Below are 20,894 nucleotides of genomic sequence, written 5' to 3'. Positions count from 1 at the left end.
GTTTGGTCCGACGGAGCATTGGTCCGAACGACAACCTACCTCAAACCCTCACCCTAACCCTAACCTCCCCCGGGGCAGCACACCTAAAGCTAACCCCAACCCTCTCCCGACCCCCAGCGCACCTCGGACCAATGCTCCTTCGAACCAATGCTCCGTCGGATCATAGTATGCCTCCCACAATGGGTAGGCCTACATTCCGTAATGCAATTCCAATGGTGAAAGCTGTGTTTTTTTCACCCGACGAAGGAATGGCGGATTTGGCCACGCCCCGAAATACCCGTATGTGTGTCTTAAAGAATATGCAAAAGAAAACAGCAGCCATTTGGCTGGTGTGTTAAATGAAGTGATCAGGCGGGTGGTCCGCCAACCCATTCAAGAAATGTTTGGGAACGTACCTGTACGCGTCCCTCAGTGAGGTGCAGGCGGGAGGCCATCTGCTCTCTGGTGTTGACGTCAGGATAGTGAGTGTTCTGGAAGATCTTCTCTAGCTCCTCCAGCTGGGATGATGTGAAGCTCACCCTGATCTGACGTCTCCTCCTTTGCCCTGAACAAACATATCAATCATTATCACCATCGTCTTAATTTTGTTCTCATTCTTTTTCTTTTGTTTTTGTTCTCATTCTTTTTCTTTTGTTTATAGGCTATATACCGCTGGTCGCATTTACTATGAAAATGTACATTCCCGTCAGTTAGTTAGTCACCCCAGGCATGACCATATATGGCCTTGTGACATCACGTGACATTATCAGGGATATCATCAATATTAAGCCCATATGGGAATGCCAATATATATGGAGGTCCTGATGTCGTCAATATTGGCCAGAAACTCTACATCTGACCTCAAACCTCAGATCTCCATATATGGAGCACTTGGCTAGTACTGGCCATGAGATGATTCCGTGTAAAGCAGTGTTTCTCAAAGTGGGGTACAGGGACCTTGAGGGAGATCCAGAGGGTCCCCAGCTAAATTACTTGTATAGGACCACAATGGCAAAAAGCCCTTGTGTTATCCTCTTAGCAACATTGTACAATTTAATTGTACAACTGTACTCTTAGCAAACTACTGTTAATAAAGTATTCAATGAATGAATCAATCAATCAATCAATCAAAACCACTTTAACCATAGGCCTACATCAGTTTAGAAAATAGCATCTACAAGCTGTGATCTTGTAGAGCTGCTACTTTAAAAAACTCTTGGAATAATAAAAGAAAATGGAAAATATTGTTTGGGGGGGAAATATAGTCCCTGGAAGGCACAACATACTTTCAAATGACAGTGTGCCGCCAAATACATATTGGCGGTCCTTGACATGAAAATGTTGGAGAACCACTGGGTTTAAAGTACCTGAAGACAACTGGTGGTTGGTGGTGTGTCTTGTGTTCTCCTTGATGACTGACCAGGTGCGAAGAAGCACTCTTCTCTCTTTCCCTGCACAGGGTCTCCTCAGGATCTCATCAATGGAGTGGGACAGTTTTTTTGCTGCTTGTTGGTCCCTTATTCCCACATCCATGTTAGAGTCTTTCTGTGGTGCCTGCTGTATTCCACACATACAATAAGGTTTGCCTTTGTCAATTCTGTTCACTCCTGGTAACTCCACAAATCACAGTCTGTCCATATGTTGCTCTTTCATACACGCCTCTCTCTCTCTCTCTCTCTCTCTCTCTCTCTCTCTCTCTCTCTCTCTCTCTCTCTCTCTCTCTCTCTCCCTCTCTCCTCATTGACAAGGCAAAAGCAACAAGTCAGTCAGTTGCTTCTTCTGGTCCCTGTCAGCCTTTGTTTGATCTGCATCACATGACCCTGATGGGGGAGGAGCTAGAGCAAGCAGCTGCTGTGTGGAACTAGTCCTACACAGATATAAGATAATGATTCTACATGCATCACTGGTTCTCAACACGTGGTCCAGGGACCAACGTGGGGTCCAAATGGACCCTTACAGGTCTGTAACTGAGACTGCACAAATGGAACCAAATGGACCCTTATAGGTCCCCTGAATGGACCCCCAGATTGATATACATTGATAGACCACGGATCCCCCATTTGATAGGACCCCAATAAACACTGCACTGTATATCTCATTGAACCAAATGGACCTGTACTCTCTCTCAGACCCATAACGGATCCATTGGACCTCATGGTGGTCCCCAGAAACAGTGCTATATAGGCCTATACAACACCATTGTAAAAGAGTTTTATTTATTTATTGGAAAGCTTCATAATCAATTGTATGGATTCAATTCACAATTTGATCTGAGATCCAAGGGTTGTAAAGATTGCTCAATTTAACAGTGATAGGCCTAATTGAACAATATTATCTATTTAGTACTGTTTCTGTATAGTGACCTTCATGTGACTTATTTATCTCTCTTCAATTGCTCTCAATCAATCAGAACAGAAGAAGCCATTCTTGCACTGCAGTGTGATGATAAAGCTAATCTTTATTAGCTTGGCCTCACAGGCCTCAGCTCACCCACTGACAGAACACTTTGAGTGCCTCCTGGTGGTGACAGTGAGAATACGCCTTGTTTAGTTCTACAGAAATCCACCACAGGAAAGTATTCTACTGAAGACTCTGCTGCTATCTAGTGGAATTCTACAGTCAATCACAAAATGAAGTAAACGTGTGTGTGTGTGTGTGTGTGTGTGTGTGTGTGTGTGTGTGTGTGTGTGTGTGTGTGTGTGTGTGTGTGTGTGTGTGTGTGTGTGTGTGTGTGTGTGTGTGTGTGTGAGTGAGTCCGTCCGTGTGTGTCCATCCGTCCGTCCGTCTGTTACCAGCTAATCTCCGGCACCGTTAACCCAGTCGGTGCCAAATTCCCAAACCAACAAAATGCCTCGTAATAAGAAATGGCACCCTTTTCACCTGTGCCCCAAGGGGCACTTTATCTAGTTTATCCTGTAACCGTTTAATTCTCTCTCTGATGGGATGCAATTGGTCGACCTGAAAATATAGGGCGTAGGTTTCTGATGATAGGACATTATTGGCACATATATAGAAGCTAGTTAGATGGAGCTATAGGCTTGTCTTTGGTTCAGAGAATATAACAATGAAAAGAAGAGTGTGTTTTTCGTTTTTCAGCTTTCTGACTTTTGATTTGGCAAAAACAAAAAAGGGCCAGTTGATGTGTCCTGGTTACTTATAGGTCACATGAATTATTGGAGGGGCAGCAGAATGAGTGGTGATCACTCACATTTTATTTTGGGACATATTTTGGCATCGTGTTATGTGTCCCGACCCTGCTCCTGACCTCACTGGTCGATTAAGCCACATACAGTACACTATATAAACCCATTGTAACTTCAAACTACATTTTAACCATGTTAGACTCACAGAAAACAAATGTGGGCCTATGTATTTTAGGAAGGTCACATGTCTGAGGAAATGAATCAAATATCTAAATATTGAATCAAGCAACTTAAAAACTGTCTGACTCTGGGGTGCAAACAAAAGCCAGTGTAGACTGTAAAAGGACAAAAAAGGTGTTTTAAAATGAAAACATGTGCTTTAAAAAAGAAAAAATGTAAGCGCATACTCAACTCAAGTAGGAATATGATTGTGCAACCTTCAGTTGTATTTCAGTAATATTTGACTCTTACTCAAGTAGGCCTACTGGGGTTGAGTAGGCCTACTCTGTCCACTATACTGTGCAGGACTCCGGACTGGACCAGACTGAGCCAGTTGATGTGCAGTGTTGGGGTTGAGTCACTGGTGCCACATCGATGACTATACAAATAGCATGACACACATTTGGGTGACACTTGTCATGAATCCCATCATGAGTAAAATAGCATTAGCATGTGTTTACATTTAGTCCAGTGAATCATGACAGAGAATGACATGAAAATAAATATCGTCTCTGTTGGGTTGACGTGGAAACGGCATTAAACTGTTAAAGGGATAGTTCACAATTTGTTTTAACTGAATCTGTATGAAATACTTTCCATTAATATAGTGGTTGCAACTGTATTAATTGGTGGGAGCTCTGGTTTTGGTGAATATTAAGTAGTTCCGGTCATTTTGTGGGGCCACGGATTAAAAGTAAATGAATCCACAAAACTATGTATTGTTAACCTATTTCTAAAATATTAGTGCAACTTTCGTTCAACTTTGACCCATCTATCACATGGGGCGTAGTGATATGGACAATACATTTTTTTTAAAATAGCAAAAGTAGCAAGCTACGCGCGTGTTTCGAGCTTGCTGAGTGGTAAACAATCTTACATTTATTAGTACGCCTAAACATTAACAAAATACACATTTTCATATCAAAAGCTCACCTACAAACTAATTTATAGATATATATTTTTTACAGCATAGGCCTAAGTGAATTGGGTGATGACGATGTGGCATGTTAGTTATTACGGCGAGTTCTCCAGAATTCAGTCACAGTGCATCCAACTCAATGAACTCACAATCACAGTGGGCCGGGGGGGGGATTCACTAAACTGTTTACACCCCTAATGTTAGTAGTCTGGATTAGAATAAGGAATTCTAATGACATACAGTAAGCTTTGGTCCCATGTAAATCTGCATCCAAGCAGACTTGAGAAAGAGCAGCCCTCCACACAATGTACAGACAAAAAAAGATTACTGAATGTCGGAAGTTTGGAAAATGATTTTACACCCAAAATATAGACCAACAGCTTAGTGAATTGGGCCCATGCAGTGTCTGCAGTTTGAGAGCTGTGCTGCTATGATGTCTCTCCTATTCTCTGCTTCCAGTCTGGCAACTATCCTGTCCTGTCAAAATAAAGACACAACAAGAACAAATTAAATAAATGTCAATTGTGACTGAGGCGTTCTTTTCACGCCCAGGCCAGACGAGGAGCGACGGACAGACTTGGGCCAGGCACTGTTGGATGCGCCTGGCCAGCCCGGATCCAACGAGCCGCCCCCTGTCCTGGTACGACTCAGATATTAGACTTGGGATCAATGCGATGTTATCCTCGTCAAACCTGTCAGAGCTGAGTCACTGCTAGTTGAGAGTTGCAGAAGGCCCCCGCGGGAACAATTAAGCTGCGGAAGTGTCACACTTCTGCAGCTGAGCTCTATGACGATGACAGCCGTCACGGCTGTCATTGTCATAGAGCTCCTGTTACAGCCAATGACATGATAAAAGTCATCCGAAAGGTGACCGTTGTTATCAGGAGGTTGACATGCAGTTGAGCCAGACTGTGACAGAGGTGGATTTACTTGGAGCAGGGATGTCAGACAGTCTTGTTGTGTTGGTCCTTGATTAAGAAGGGGAGGTACTCAATGAGTGTGGCTGCAGCCGACTCATTAACTGATCTGAGGCCTGTGGGGACAGTTCAAGAAGCACAGCTGGACGGTTAAACGAGGAAATGAGGTGCATAATGCAACACTATAAACAATATAACTTTCCCAGGAAATGTTGTCATGACTCCTATTATCGCTGGGCAATATGGACAATATCATTATATGAATTAGCCTACATATTATATTAAAGTCTACAATGTCAAAATGTAGTAAACAAGTTAAAAGTAAAAGTCCAGAATCCAAAATGTATTTGAGTAAAAGTACAAAATATTGGTATCAAAATATACTTAAAGTACAAAAGTAAAAGCACCCATTAGTTTTCAAATGTGTAAAACTCTTTTGAAAATAACAAATCTACAAGTTCACAAGTGAGCTTGTTGATCCGTCTGATGATTCGATTTTTTAAAACTGATAATTCCATTTTCTATTATTATTATTATTACTAAATTACTATTTATTAAACTCATGTTTACCGATATACTGATTCGTAACATACGGATGAGACACACTCTATTACATGGGCACATTTCCTAATAATAAGGCAATCCGGTACACTTCCGTGGAAGTGCTTGACCTCCTACTTACAACTACGTGTCATCAGGTCACCAGGTCATTGAGTGAAAGGTTTCTCAACCAGCTGGTCCATGATTACAGGTGGTCCGTGTCTGTGTCTTCTTATAGTGGAGTCTCGTGTCCTATACTGTAGGCTACAGTATGTCATTTTCTGGCTGGAACCTTGCCCTATACAGGTATGCCAGCATGAAATTACTATTCATGTCACATAGATATAGGTTACAAAAGATCTACTGTAAGCTCGACTAAGCTCTGGGAATTCTGCCTGACAACTTCACTTCACGTTCCTACATTACCGAATGCATAGTGGACGGACAACCAGTCGAAAACCCCCTGCACTATAGGCAAACGGGCCGGCGCTATATTGTTTGTATTTTCCGCTTTATTTCTCATAGAGACAGTGAGACAGAGACAGTAACAACAAGGGAGAGAGAGAGAGAGAGAGAGTAGTAGTTATATGGTACGCACTATTACCAGGTGAGCCAATGGGGTGCCAATACACTATCGTCTGTGTCGGGTGGAAGCCTCACATCTCCAAAACCATTACTTTTCAGGATTTAAATAAAAAAAATAGCAAAAGAAACTGATCTACAAGCTCAATTAAACACGCCTCTTCTCACTGTGTTTCGAGTTTGTAGATCTGCTGCTTTTGATGCTTTTGTGTAGCGCTGTAGTGTGATCAAGTAGGGCCTATATTTTACCAAAAAACCCACAAAAATGTAAAATATGGAGTGAAGAGGTTTCTCCCCGACAGCAGAAATTATTCCAGGACCCTTGTCCTCAACTCCTCATGGTATAAAAACATAGATAGGAGAGAGATATACAGTACATAGGCTACAGTAGATGTGTCTTGGGGAGGGGAGGGGGGGAGGAGGGGGGTGTACTCTCCCTTCTGTAGGTCAGGTCAGCTGTAGCTAGTGTTGTAATTGAGCTCACATGAGTTACCGCAACCAGCGACCCATTCCACCAACAATCAGCAGCAACACTAGTCTCGTGTCTAAACTCTCTCTCTCTCTCTCTCTCTCTCTCTCTCTCTCTCTCTCTCTCACCCTCCCCATCTCTGTGTGTGCTCCTGAGAGTCACTGGGTCATTTCCAGTCTTCCTTCCATCCTGTGAATGTTGCTCTGTGGTCGGGCGGGTCTCTGTTCTTCTCCATCAGACCATATAGCGTTCCATCGGGCTTCATCCTGAGCCTGTTGTAGGCTGGCCGACCCTGCTATGGCTCCGGTCAATGAAAGCAATGGACTGGACAACTTCACATTTGCAGTGAGTACACAAAATCTGGGTCGGGCGGTTATGAAAAGCTGCTTAGAGAAGTGTGGACATGTGATTTGTTGCACCTATACTGTGTAGATCCTACACTGTAAACAAATCATAGGATATGTGAAAAGGTATATTATGGCCTATAGTGTAGGGCCTACACTATAGGCCATAACAAACAACTTTTTCACATATATATACACAGCTGATAATACACATTATCTGTAAAAACTTAAACTTTTTCTTAGTCTCACTTACTGTATATATGAAAAATTGAAAATGAAGGAAAGATGAATACATTTAAGACTAACCAGTCCACAATATCACAATATCCTAAATGCAACACACACACACACACACACACACACACACACACACACACACACACACACACGGAATAATATCGTTGTTTGCTGTGACGTCATGGGAGGTTAATCATTTCTATCGAGCAGCCTTGTGTGATGGACATGAAAGAATGCAGTGTGTTTACATGCCTGATGGTCCACGCTCATAGGAACATTCCCCTGTTGTGTTTGAGTGACTCACTGAAAACAGAAGGTCCAACCACATCCAACAACATGAAAATAGCCAATCTACACTCTTGCAAGATCTAGATTTAACCCAGAAAGTGTACAAATTTATTTATTTATTTTTACACTCAGTTTTTATCCCAAAACTTTGGTGATTGCAGCAATGGTGATGTTAAGCCGATATGACGTTGACTAAGTTAATAGGTTTCACACTTTTATAGGCTATATGTTAGCGTTTCACTGTAGCCCCAATGCATAAACATATACAGTATATACATTCGCTTTCAAGTCTTATCTCAGGCACAACCTCTTTGCTCGTCCAGATGCGATAAGGGATTATTCACACGTTATGGTGTCTGCTAGTAGGTCAAGGCTGCTGGGATTGAAATAGGTGATAGTTTAGATTATCTGGTTAACATTTTGTCAAAGATTTGTTTGGGTGGTAACTTGTATCATGTGTTTTTCATTTTGATGTGTGCAACTGTACTACTGTAAATCCTGGTTATAATAACAAGCATCAATATCACAAACACCTCCAATCTTCACAGCAAATCCAATGTTGTGCTTGACAATAAAATGTGACATTTTTGTCTCGACTCTTTCCACATTGCAGCTTGATGGACATTTTTGTGATCTACCAGAGAAGAAAGATGGACAGGAGTCTGACACTTCTGCCGAGGAACACAACAGAGACAAACTGGTTTATTGTGTGACAGACGTGCCCCCTTGGTACCTGTGCATCATCCTGGGCATTCAGGTAGACCCTTTTAACTGTGCAGTCCACCTGGTATCTTAGGGGCATACATGGGCAACTGGCGGCCCCGGGGGGCCACATGCGATCCAGGTAACAGTGACGAGTCCTTAGGTTGATACCGAGCCGTGCAGGGTTTCCATCCATGATTTGATTAACCAGGTAATAAATTGGATAACCACTACCCTGACTAGTGACTAATCAGGTTGCTGAGGGAGGATGTAAGGATGCAAATTGACTGGAAATGACCACAGCGTCACATGGGCGCATCAATTCACCCTTTCATTTACATTTGGTTTAAACAAAAAATAAATGGAGGGAGAAAAAAACAGTGAAATTGAGTCAGCTGAGATTGACGAGTAATTTCGTACTCATGACAGATCCCTTGTCATGTTATTTTTTTGAAGTTATGATAATTGACCATTTACAGTTTACAGATGTGAGATTAGCTCCAATTAGCCAGCTGTAAGTAGGTGGTGAGAGACTATTGACATACAGTATAGTAGTGCTTTTGATACAGTCTGCAACACAATCTACCAATAATGTATGTAATCCCACTTTAATGTTGTGCCGACGATAGCATCAAGGATTTAAGGGTGACGCTGGAAATTGGTTGGTCGGTTGGTTTGGTTCCATTTAAAAATGTCTTCATTGTCTTGATAACTATTGGCTGGATTGCCATGGAATGTGCAACGACCTCATGACCTTTCCCCGAGCACAGGGGTTTTCAACTGATTGTTAACCATGGGGACCACCACCCTGACTAAGAATCAACGTACAGTATGCGTCCCACTGTTTCTCAAACAATGTTCCATGGACTATTAGTGATGGGTTTCTCAAAGTTGGTGCCGTGGAATCCTATAGGGTGCCTTGACACAAGTCCAATTAATTCTGTATTGGCCATATATGAATATGGAGTGTGTCACGAGACGTGACTGACGGACTGACTGACGGGAGATGCAGGTTTTCATAGTAAACTGCGACCTACGGTCGCCATAAAATAAAAGGGTTCTAACAACATGTGTGTCCTCTCTCTCTGCAGCATTGCTTCACAGCATTCGGGGGTCTTATCGCCATCCCTCTCATCCTGTCCCAGGGACTGTGTCTGCAGCACGACGGACTGACACAGAGCCAACTCCTCAGCACCATCTTCTTTGTGTCTGGCATCTGCACACTGCTGCAGGTCACCTTTGGTATAAGGTGAGTTTGCAAGTGTGTGTGTGTGCGTGTGTGTGTGTGTGTGTGTGTGTGTGTGTGTGTGTGTGTGTGTGTGTGTGTGTGTGTGACTGTGTGCCAGATGATATCCAGTCTGTGTACATTGCATTCGGGGTGTTTGGATGATGAATATTTGGGTTTGTGTCGTCGTTTATGATCATGTACATCGTGGAATGTCCTCGTGTCATATTGATTCTACAGCCTTGTGTTTATATAACAACTGTACTTTATGATTAATGGAGCTGAACAGTACAATACAACGTGTAGCCTTGATCCTTCCTAACCTCTGTGACACATTCCAGTTGCTCTGTTATAAGAGGATATGTCAGTGTGGCAGCGTGCACAGGATGCATTTTAAGAGCTAAAGGAGAAAAAAAGCATGGAATTAATGAACCGTGTCGAGCACATATTTTTGTATTTAAACCATCAATGGAAACACTTTAAAAAGCAAGACACAGCAGTCTCAGGCGACATATTCTGTATACCATTCCCAGATATGATACCCCAAACTAAATATTAGTATTTTGGATCAATTCAATTCAATCCAATTCAAATTTATTATAGTGTCAAATCACAACAAGTTGTCTCAAGACACTTGTTGTGATTTGACCCGACTCTAGGGTGGGCGGCCATCTGCCTCGACCATGTCGGGGGGGGGGGGGGGGGAGGTATTATTGTATTCAAAATCATACAGTAATATTAATGCATTATTAATGCTGAGGCCTCTATGCTGTTTTTGTATTGCTTTAAAAATGTGTGCTCAATAAATAAAATACAATTAATTTACATAAAATATAATAATAATGGAACCATGCAGTGCTGTGCCCCTAAAACGGAAGTTGCATCAGTTATAGAAAAAAGCGGCACCCTTAATAGTTAAAAAGGAGGAAATTTTTATTCGACCGACATGTTTTGACCTATTTGGTCTTCAAGTTGCATCAGTTGTTTACAGCGACATCCAGACAGCAGGCACAAAAAGAATGTCAATTGTTTCCCGCCGATTGTGTTTTGTATAGCCTTGAACCTACACAGTTCTTCACAGCACGAAACTCACAAACAAACCATACATACCGCCTGCACACACGGCCACCTGGCTCAATATTTGTGTCACATAAGGATTAGGGAAGGAATTTCCATCTTATTAAGGTTGGAATCTTAGCTGTTGCTTAATCCACATTCCCCTGCTTCAGCGCCTCTTGTCTCTCACCAAAAAAGCTGGCGGTCAACTGTGAGGAACAAACCTAACAAACCTAATTCACTTTGACGGGTAATTAACTTTACAATACAAAGGCCCATTTACCCGCTAGCCTGTGGTACAGAATACAGTAATATTACAGTATGCTGCCAACCTTTCTGTTTCGTTCCTGTCCAAGTCTCCAGTACTAGTCGTTTCGCTGTTAAATTTAGGTTTGATCGGGTCACCGAAGGCCATGTTTTCTTTTCTTTCTTTTTTTGCTGTAGATGGTAGAGTGGGCAGAACCGTGCGGTCAGACACAGAGAACACCATTTACACTCCACTTATCCTACAGCAGTTGATTAGAGAGTCATGATCTCGCTGGTTTCCTCACAAGACTCAAATCAACCCCTTTATCAATCATTAGGAGAGAGGGGAAGAGAGAGGGAGAGAGAGAAAGAGGGGGAGGAGGCATGCACGAGACTTAGAAAATAAAGTACAGGAGTGACGGTTGCTTTACTGGGTGGAGTTGCACTTTGACTTTGACCAGCAGTGATCCTCTGTTTTGACCTCTGTAGATAAGTTGCACATTTTTTTGTTTGGAAGAGGCAAGTGCATAGTTTTTAGTGAGGAATTGACAGAGCTACACAGAAACGCGTCTACTCCATGATACGCCCACCTCTGTAGATAAGTGAGGTGACAGGTTCCTTGAAGGCCCTCTGCTGCCCATAAGCATGAACTATTCAAAGTGCAGCATCAGAGAAAATGGCATGAATGAACCCTAGTCAACAAACGTGTAAATGGTCATGTGTTTGTGGTCAAGCAAACAGTATTATTCTATCTAAATAACATAAACAAGTAGCATACACAGCAACATAATGGCATAATGAAAACCTCATGAGTGGATCTGCGTGAACTAGATGGCAGGCTACATATCATTAATATTGGTCAGGATTCTTAATTAGATAATAACACTTTTCTCCTTGTCTCTAAATGGACTCACACCCATAAGGCCCTACAGGGGCTGATGAAAACAGCACATTCAGCACAGGCTGAACTATAAGCCATGGAGACCTATCGACTCCTTTAACCCCATTAATGGACTGTTCACTCTACTACATGTATCTGAACTATACTCCCTCTGTCCACCTGTAACTTAATCTCCTTTATGTCCGCAGACTGCCCATTCTTCAAGGAGGTACGTTCACGTTGCTGGCTCCCTCCATGGCAATGCTGTCCATGCCAGAGTGGACGTGTCCCGCCTGGACCCAGAATGCCAGTCTGGTCAACACCTCCTCCACAGAGTTCATCGAGGTGTGGCAGAGTCGAATGAGAGCGGTGAGTAAGCTGGGACGCAGAGTGCTCATTTTCAGCCACGTCTCGCGATGTCACGTGTTGTGTGAGCTTGTAGATCGGTTATTTTTGGTGAAGAGATTTTATGTAGGCCTACAACATGTACAGTATATATTAGACAAAGCTACCGGTATACTAAAAACTGGGAGCTGACAAGTAGCCTAGGCTACAACTAGTCTTATATTGGCCACTGAGCAGCTCCACTGAAGCAGTTGGGGGTTCAGAAAATCAACTGGGAACCTTCCGGAAAAAAGCACCTCCAACCTGGCTATCGCTGCCCGTAACGCTGCATTCAACACCATATGCTGACTCAGATAAAAATTCTGATATATATTTTTGTTACCGATTTATCTATCGCTTTAAAGAAAGTCTTAACACTCGCTTTCTCCGTTCCGCATGATAAAATAATGATTACAGTGATGCAGATCTCTTTTAGCACAGAAACAACTTTGATTACAAAGGATTGAATTAATGATTATGCAATAATGTCGTCTCTGATTTACAGGTGCAGGGTTCCATCATGGTGGGTTCCATCTTCCAGGTTGTGGTGGGTTTCTCAGGTCTCATTGGTGTCTTCATGCGCTTCATCGGGCCTCTCACCATCGCGCCCACCATCTCGCTCATCGGACTGTCTCTGTTTGACTCTGCTGGCATCAAAGCTGGCAATCACTGGGGCATCTCTGCCATGTGAGTATTCATTTATACCCTATCCCTATTACCATCATTCATTAAGACATCAAAAGGATGGTGAAGTATATAGGGTTATAAAGCCAATTCATTTGTTTTCTCTCTCTGCCCACTTGGCTTTGGGTAGAATAATCCTGTACTATTATAGAAATTGATCATGTAAAACAGTGGTTCTCAAAGTGGGGCCCAGGATCCCTCGGGTCCTTGGAGGTGTTCCAGGGGGTCCCCTGCAGCAAAGTCATTTTAACTGCTTTATCCATGCTTTATACATTGGCTAGCTTGTACATCTTCTTTTTAATTTAGATAAAAAATAAAAAAAAAGATAAAAACAACATAAATCTACCCTTCTGGGGGTCCATGGCTGCCTCAAACTCTTTTCAAATGGGGTGGGGTCTGCGCGGCCAAATACTTACATTTGGGCGTCCTTGACATGAAAAGGTTTGCAAACTACTGATATAATTTTTGTATGTTGCAATCTTGCCAATCTATCATCTAATGTCAATCTTCTCTCCGGCCCACACATGCAGGACCACATCACTGATCATCCTGTTCTCTCAGTACCTCCGTCACATAGCGCTGCCTTTCCCCACATACAGCAAGGACAAGAAGCTGCACATGTCTCGGCTCTACGTCTTTCAGATTCTCCCAGTGAGTAGGAAATCCATTCCTGAGGTCGATACAGATCAACTTGGATAGCATCTGGGGTTTAATTATAGTATGTGGACATCAAGGTTCCAAATAAAAAATCACCCCCGCCTCCCCCTCCTCTCTCTTTCTCATTAGCAGGCAACAGTGCAACACTATCTCTCTCTGTTTCTGGCACAACAGCGCCCCTACTGGTACTAATAGTCATACTGGTGCTCACAGTCACATAGGTGCATGGGTGCATGGGTTAACGTCACATAGGCGGACACGGACATTGCTGTTCCTTGGAGTGGTTGCACCAAAAACAGAAATATATGATTATTATTTATTTATTTTTACTTTACCTATAATGACCAATGCCAGGGGGAAAGTAGTTAAGACTTCAGCTCTCACACGGTAGTGCTCTGGCTCCTCCTGCAGGTGCTGCTGGGTATCACAGTGTCATGGCTCGTTTGCTACATCCTAACAGTCTATGATGCGCTGCCCTCCAGCCCTGAGCAGTATGGCTTCCTGGCCCGCACTGATCTGCAGGGAGACATCCTGGAACGCGCACCATGGTTCAGGTTCCCTTATCCAGGTAAGAGGATGCTGCCCAGTCAGGGGTCACCAATATGTCCGTACACGGACACATGTGAAAGTAAGCAAAGTTACCATGTTTACCCAGGGTAACTGGACTAAGCTCAATAACTTGTTTACAGCCAGGCCCTGCTCATAGAACATTTCATGGTAGGGGTTCAATGCCTTGCTCAAGGGCACTTCAACGGTGGTAATTTTAACGTGCCGATCCGGGGATACGAGCCGCTCCGCAAACACCTAAAACAAGGAGAAGCTACAGCAACAGGCCATACCCTTACTTTCTAAAGGGCCCTGGCAGCTCTCACTTAGGCTGTTACCTGTGTGTCAACCAAGGTCTAACTCCCAATGTCCCACACATCAGCTGCAGACTCCCTTTTATAAGAGTGAGACATACCATACCAAACCATATCACAGCAAATTGGCAATTCAATTAACTCACCATAAGCATACAAAGACCAATGAGTTAACACACCATTACTGAAGGTTTTAACATTAACTTAAACATGAAATTCCGGATGTCCATTCATACACAAACTATAGTTTTGAAGATTGCTCTCGAATCAAACACCCCTCCTCCTCTGCAGCACTTGGCACCTTCCCAGTCAACAGGAATGCCACTGCAGAGGGGAGGTGTGACTCACAATCACTTCAACTTCAAATCAATAAATACATTTAAAACAATTAGTATACTTCAGCAATGCATTTCAGTTACAGTATCAATAAATATAACATACACTTTACAACTTGACCCGCCACTTCCAAGCTGGCTGATTGATAATTCATTGGAAGCAGGTGTAGTAAAGTTTATGCAATGTCCCCAATCATTGTCTGTGTACAGGGCACGGGCTGCCCCGTGACAGTCAGTCTCCAGGTTTTCTTCAGAATATGTATGACAGTTATTTATGATGATACTAATGCATATTAGGAGTCCAACTAGTACTAGTGGCTATCAAATGTTTTATTTGCAAGGACCCCTTTAACTCTGAGAGTGTACAAATGGAACCATATGGAAAGTGTCAATTTGGTTCCATTTGAACACATTGTTCCATTGTTACAGACCTGCTATGGTCATTATTATTGTCCGGTCATTTTATATGTCCGTGACAAAAATGTAATTCTGACAAAAATCTCCACCACAAGCCAAAATGCAGATAAGTCAAAGTCGCCTAGTCACATTTTTACTTGAGTACAGTAATGGAGTAAAGTCTTCAAAAGCGCATGCTTTTAAAAATACTATGTAGGCCTACATATTACAAAGTACATTTTATTCTTCACATTGCTGTTTAGTGCGTTTTGTGTATATCATGTCATTTATTGATGCAGCAACAGTGGCCTCTGTTTCAGTGTACTAATTAAACATTCCAGGAAGAGGAAGGCTGTCGTTTCTATGAGCTTGGAATCCTATTCGATAATGTCATTGATAGGTTTATGAACTGTCCACATCCCACCTCTGAGACAAAGCGTTTGTTGACAAGCAATTGTGCCATCTTAAAATGAGCAGTGCACTAATAAGGAGAGAACCAATTTTATGAAGATAAGGTTGAAAATGGGTGAAGTGTTCCTGTGTATGCAGTGACACTTTGTATGTTTGAAATCCAACCTCAGGTCAGTGGGGCGTTCCAACTGTGAGCTTGGCGGGGGTGGTGGGCATCCTGGCCGGCGTGATTTCCTCCATGATAGAGTCCGTGGGGGACTACCACGCCTGTGCTAGGCTGTCTGGCGCGCCACCTCCCCCTAAACATGCCATCAACAGGGGGATCGGCATCGAAGGACTGGGCTGCCTGCTGGCTGGGGCCTGGGGCACAGGAAACGGAACCACCTCATACAGCGAGAATGTTGGAGCGCTGGGTGTCACTAAGGTGAGCACACTGTGATATCTATCCTTCCATCCATTGGGGTTGCAGAGGCAACAATAGACTAGTAGCCATTGGAAAGATATGTGTAATACCAATTATAAAGCTCTGTTCAATTTCCTGTGTAGCACAGTAGTTCTCAAACCTTTTAATTTCAAGGACCTCCATAACTCTGAGAGTGCATGTGCAAATGGAACCAAATGCAGGTGCATACCTATTATCAGAGTTACCTGTAGGCGTAAGGGGCCATTTGGAATCCCCTAAAGACACCATGAGGGTAGCTAGACCACACGACATACAGTAGCAGTGTTTCCAGTAAGCATTACAGGTACATGTACAATAGCAGAATCCTGCCTCTGTTTGACCAGAATGGAACAGCCTTAATACGTTTTCACCATATTCACAGCAGCAATTTTGCACCTAAGTCATACTTAGTACTTGGCATTTCTGTCTTAATGTCTTGGCACTTTTAGACGAATTAGCACAAAATCACCCCTACAGTATCCTGTACTAAGCTGCTCCGCTACTAGAAGCATACCTATTGCATACATAATTCAAAGGAAGTGTGCGAGTCATTAAAACGTTTAATGTCACAGACCTGCAAATTGACCGTCATTAGGGCCTGCCCCCCACTTCAAATGACCAAGGGACCGGGTGTGAAAATATGTTTTGGTTCAAATCAAATTTAATTAATTGTCTGTATGTCAGAATTGAGAATTACATTCTTAAGGTCGTGATATTGTAAATGTTTTTGTACTGTAATCATTTCAAGTGAACTGAATTATTGTGAAATAGCATTTTGGCAGGGGACGCCAACCAAAATCGCCAGCCAGAATCCCCTCAAGGGCTCCTTATTCCAAAGACCTCACTTTGAGGACTTTTGTTAATTGCCACCACATGCACACTCCACAAAAATCCACAGTATAAGGGACATCCCGATCAAGTTTTTTTTGCTCCTGATCCTATTCCGATCATTTTAAAATGACGTGATCGGCCCCGATTTCCGACGATGTGATCGGATCGGGACATATCCAGTCTAATATCATATGGATATAATATTGATACTATAGGGTTGTCCCGATCGATTTTCTTTGCTACCGATCCGATTCTGATCATTTGAAAATGACGTGATCGGCCCTAAAACCCTAAGAATTTCCAGACTTCCCACGTTAGTAGTCTGATTCAGTAATCTTTTTTTGTCTGTGAATTTTGCAGAGGGATGCAGACTTAAGGGCCTTGCAAACAGGGAGCGAGGAACGCACACGTTGTTGCCTGGATCAACGACAGGTCTGCTCAAGAGGGGCGCAGCAACGCAAGCGTACAAAAAAAAGAAACGAGCACGCGCGCAACAAGTTCACAGGACCACGCTCACGTAAATACGCTTGCGTTGTCGCACAGCAAAAAACGCAGGTCTCATTGAAAATGAACTATAGGCGCATTTTATCGCTCCCCCTTTGCAAGATCCTTTATGGGATCAAAGCTTGCTGTATGTCATTAGAATGCCTTGTTAATCTAGACTACTAACGTGGGAAGTTTGGAAAATTACTTCACACCCATAATATGGGTGTAAACAGCTTGGTGAATCGGCCCATTGTGATTGTCTGCCTGCAGGTTGGCAGTCGCATGGTGATAGTAGCCAGTGGAGTGTTGATGGTTCTCATGGGTGTGTTTGGTAAGGCCGGGGCCTTCTTCACCACCATCCCTTCACCCGTCATAGGAGGCATGTTCATGGTCATGTTTGGGGTCATTTCTGCTGCTGGAGTTGCAAATCTGCAGGTGAATAATGCAACATCTGAAATTTAATTTATCACATAACAACAATGCTCCAAATGTTTAAACTAAGATTTGATGCTGTCGGGCAGAAACCTTGTAAAAACTTTTTTGTGAAAATAGCAGATCTACAAGTTCACAACACGTAGATCGGCTATCCTTTCATGTGACACTCTTGTACGACGAAGTAGGGCTTTAATCTTAAAAAAAGAAAAGAAAAAACGGAAAAAGTCCAAATATGGAAATAAGAGGTTTTTGAGGCTTTTGCACAACAGCAATGATATCATTGTGTTGACATGATTGACAAGCCTCCTTTGTTTTCATGTAATTGTTCAGTATGCAGACATGAACTCTTCTAGAAACATATTCATCTTTGGATTCGCCATGTTCTCTGGCCTGGTCATCCCAAACTGGATAATAAAGAACCCCAACGCCATCGCTACAGGTACCTGAGTCTAATGGTTCCATAAGCAGATTACTATAGCCAGGATTCATGATGGACATTACACCTTGTTTTCATAAACTACGCACAAAAATCCATCTCAAGCTAGTTTCAAGCCTCAAGCTGATTTTCATACCCTGATGAAATAATTGGAATCCAATCACTCTATCACAAGTTAACGCTCCATATTGAGTGCAGTTTTTGGTCCCTGTAAATTATGCTTGATAATAGACAAAAATGAGGTGTGGTAGAACTGGACCAGGTGTAAATGTTGGTATTGTTCTATACAATGGTTATGGTAGAACTGGACCAGATATAAATGTTGGTATTGTTCTATACAATGTGTAGGTGTGGTAGAACTGGACCAGATGCTGCAGGTCCTTCTGACCACCAGTATGTTTGTAGGAGGTATATTTGGCTTCACACTGGACAACACCATACCAGGTATTCAAACACACACACGCACGCACGCACGCACGCACGCACGCACGCACGCACGCACGCACGCACGCACGCACGCACGCACGCACGCACGCACGCACGCACGCACGCACACACACACACACACACACACACACACACACACACACACACACACACACACACACACACACACACACACACACACACACACACACACACACACACACACACACACACACACGCGCGCTGCCAAATTACAAAAGGATTCCTCAGCCCAAGAACTGAATGCATGTCTGTGCGTTGTAAACAAGTCTATGTTTCTGGTGACAAGTAAACTCAAACCACAAGGCCAGGCCATAAGTTACGATGGATTCCCTTCATTTCAGTACGGTATGTGAACATATAGCTCATGTTCACATACCGTACTGAAATGAAGGGAATCCATCGTAAATATAATTAAGCTATAATGAAACGCAGTCTTCCATTCCACAACACATCAATTATGATTATCAACACAGGAGACATGCTGTGTTTTTACAGTGACGTTCTTGTGCCCCCAACAGGATCAAAGCGCGAACGAGGCATCGTGGCCTGGAACAAGGCTCACGAGGAAGACTCCAGCAACACCCTGGAGAGCGGAGAGGTGTACAGCCTTCCCTGGGGCCTCGGTGCTCTGCTGGCCTCGTCTCCCTGGCTCCGCTACGTACCGTTCTGCCCTCCTTTTGTCCCCAGCTCCTCGGACGCATCGGACACTGCTGCTCTGGAGCCCCGGGGGCAGCCGCCCGGGAGCTCAGAGCAACTTCAGGTTACTTCAGTAACCTCAGTTGTATAAGTGACTCGAAGAAGAGAGTCATATGGGGTGCCGCCACCTGGTGGCGCAAAAGCACAGAAACTCTGCATGTACTCACGAACAATTCCATTGGATCGTGAAAGTGTCGCTCACGGTGACATCCCCAACCCCACCCACTCGGTATAAAACCGGGGGTTGGTCCCGTGAGCGTCATTCCTATCAATCTACCTTTCTGCCGCTGACAAAGCAGAAGGGCGTCTTAATGACTCTCTTCTTCGAGTCACTTATACAACTGAGGTTACTGAAGTAACCCGAAGTTGTCTTAAGTTCCTCTCTCGAAGAGAGTCATATGGGGATCATAACACTCCCGTATGATCACACCGGCTGATAGGACCGATCCAAGGTCCACCTATCAAGAGACACACGCATGTCACCCTCAGGCGTGGCACGTGTATACTCCCGTAAGGAGGACAATTAAAGGCTACCTAGGTCCCTGACCAGGTAGAACAAAGCCGATAGCGGGACAGACCAACCTGTCCGACTGCTATCAATCCCTACTAAGGAGCCGACAGCAAGCTGCCGTATGTGCTCGTGAAACGGGCTCGATGGCTAACCATCTCCTAGAGCCACTCTATAGGGAATGCTTGTGTGAACATGGGGGCACTATGTACTTTCAATCATTGCGCTGCTGCACCCAGGACCGCTTGGGCTAAGTCCCTGGGTGCCACGTCAAGATTGTAATACGTGGCAAAGGTCAAGAGAGACGACCAACTTGCCGCTGCGCACACATCCTGGATGGGGACGCCCCGTGCCAAGGCCCAGGATGACGCTCACGGGACCAACCCCCGGTTTTATACAGAGTGGGTGGGGTTGGGGATGTCACCGTGAGCGACACTTTCACGATCCAATGGAATTGTTCGTGAGTACATGCAGAGTTTCTGTGCTTTTGCGCCACCAGGTGGCGGCACCCCATATGACTCTCTTCGAGAGAGGAACTTAAGACAACCACAGAGCGTCAGCACGGTGGCTCTGTGAGCTCTGTTTGCTGACAGATGGATCCATAATGAATCACACCCACCACAGGCAGCTCATATATACAGTATACCTTAGCTGAATTATGTAACTTTTTTTAATGAATAAAATAATATTTTTGTCCAATCTGTATGGTAAGAGTATGTTCTGGCGGCGGTGGTTCAAGGGTAGAGTGGCTGGATGGGAACAGCAAGGTTGCCAGTTCGAACCCAGGCTCCAGAGTTAGTGTCGAAGACACTGAACCCCTAATTGCTCCCAATGTGCAGGTTGGTACCTTGCATGGTTTCCTCCGGCATTGGTGTATGAATGTGTGTGAATGGGTGAATGTAATGTACAATCTATGTAAAGCGCCTTGGATAAAGGCCCTATATAAATGAACCGTTTACCATTATGTTAATACAATATTATACAATTGGGGTGATTGTATTTGGTCTCCCTGCTCTCCTATTGAGACATTATATCCTGTGTCTAGATTGGACACAACATTTGAGAGCGTGCGCGTGTTTCTGGTTGAGCAGGCAGGCTCTAATTAGCTCAGTGGTAAAA

At 43.6% G+C, this 20,894-nt stretch overlaps 1 protein-coding gene across 1 annotated transcript; it reads left to right on the top strand.

Moving 5' to 3' along the window:
• Positions 1–4,338: 4,338 nt before the first annotated feature.
• slc23a4 (solute carrier family 23 member 4) lies at positions 4,339–20,838 on the top strand (the record flags this gene model as incomplete). The annotated part of the gene is made up of 14 exons (XM_080762062.1): positions 4,339–4,343; positions 4,813–4,900; positions 8,251–8,394; positions 9,431–9,588; positions 11,956–12,115; positions 12,636–12,817; positions 13,345–13,465; positions 13,883–14,039; positions 15,644–15,897; positions 17,503–17,667; positions 17,998–18,106; positions 18,452–18,547; positions 19,090–19,331; positions 20,821–20,838. 14 exons carry the CDS (start codon positions 4,339–4,341, stop codon positions 20,836–20,838), a joined length of 1,899 nt encoding a protein of 632 aa, XP_080618188.1.
• Between the last annotated feature and the right edge of the window lie 56 nt (positions 20,839–20,894).

The sequence above is a fragment of the Protomyctophum bolini genome (assembly GCF_963924005.1).
Source record: "Protomyctophum bolini genome assembly, chromosome: 4".
Lineage (NCBI taxonomy): Eukaryota > Metazoa > Chordata > Actinopteri > Myctophiformes > Myctophidae > Protomyctophum > Protomyctophum bolini.
Note: the sequence above shows the minus strand (reverse complement) of the source record. Positions and strands in the feature narration are given on the sequence as shown.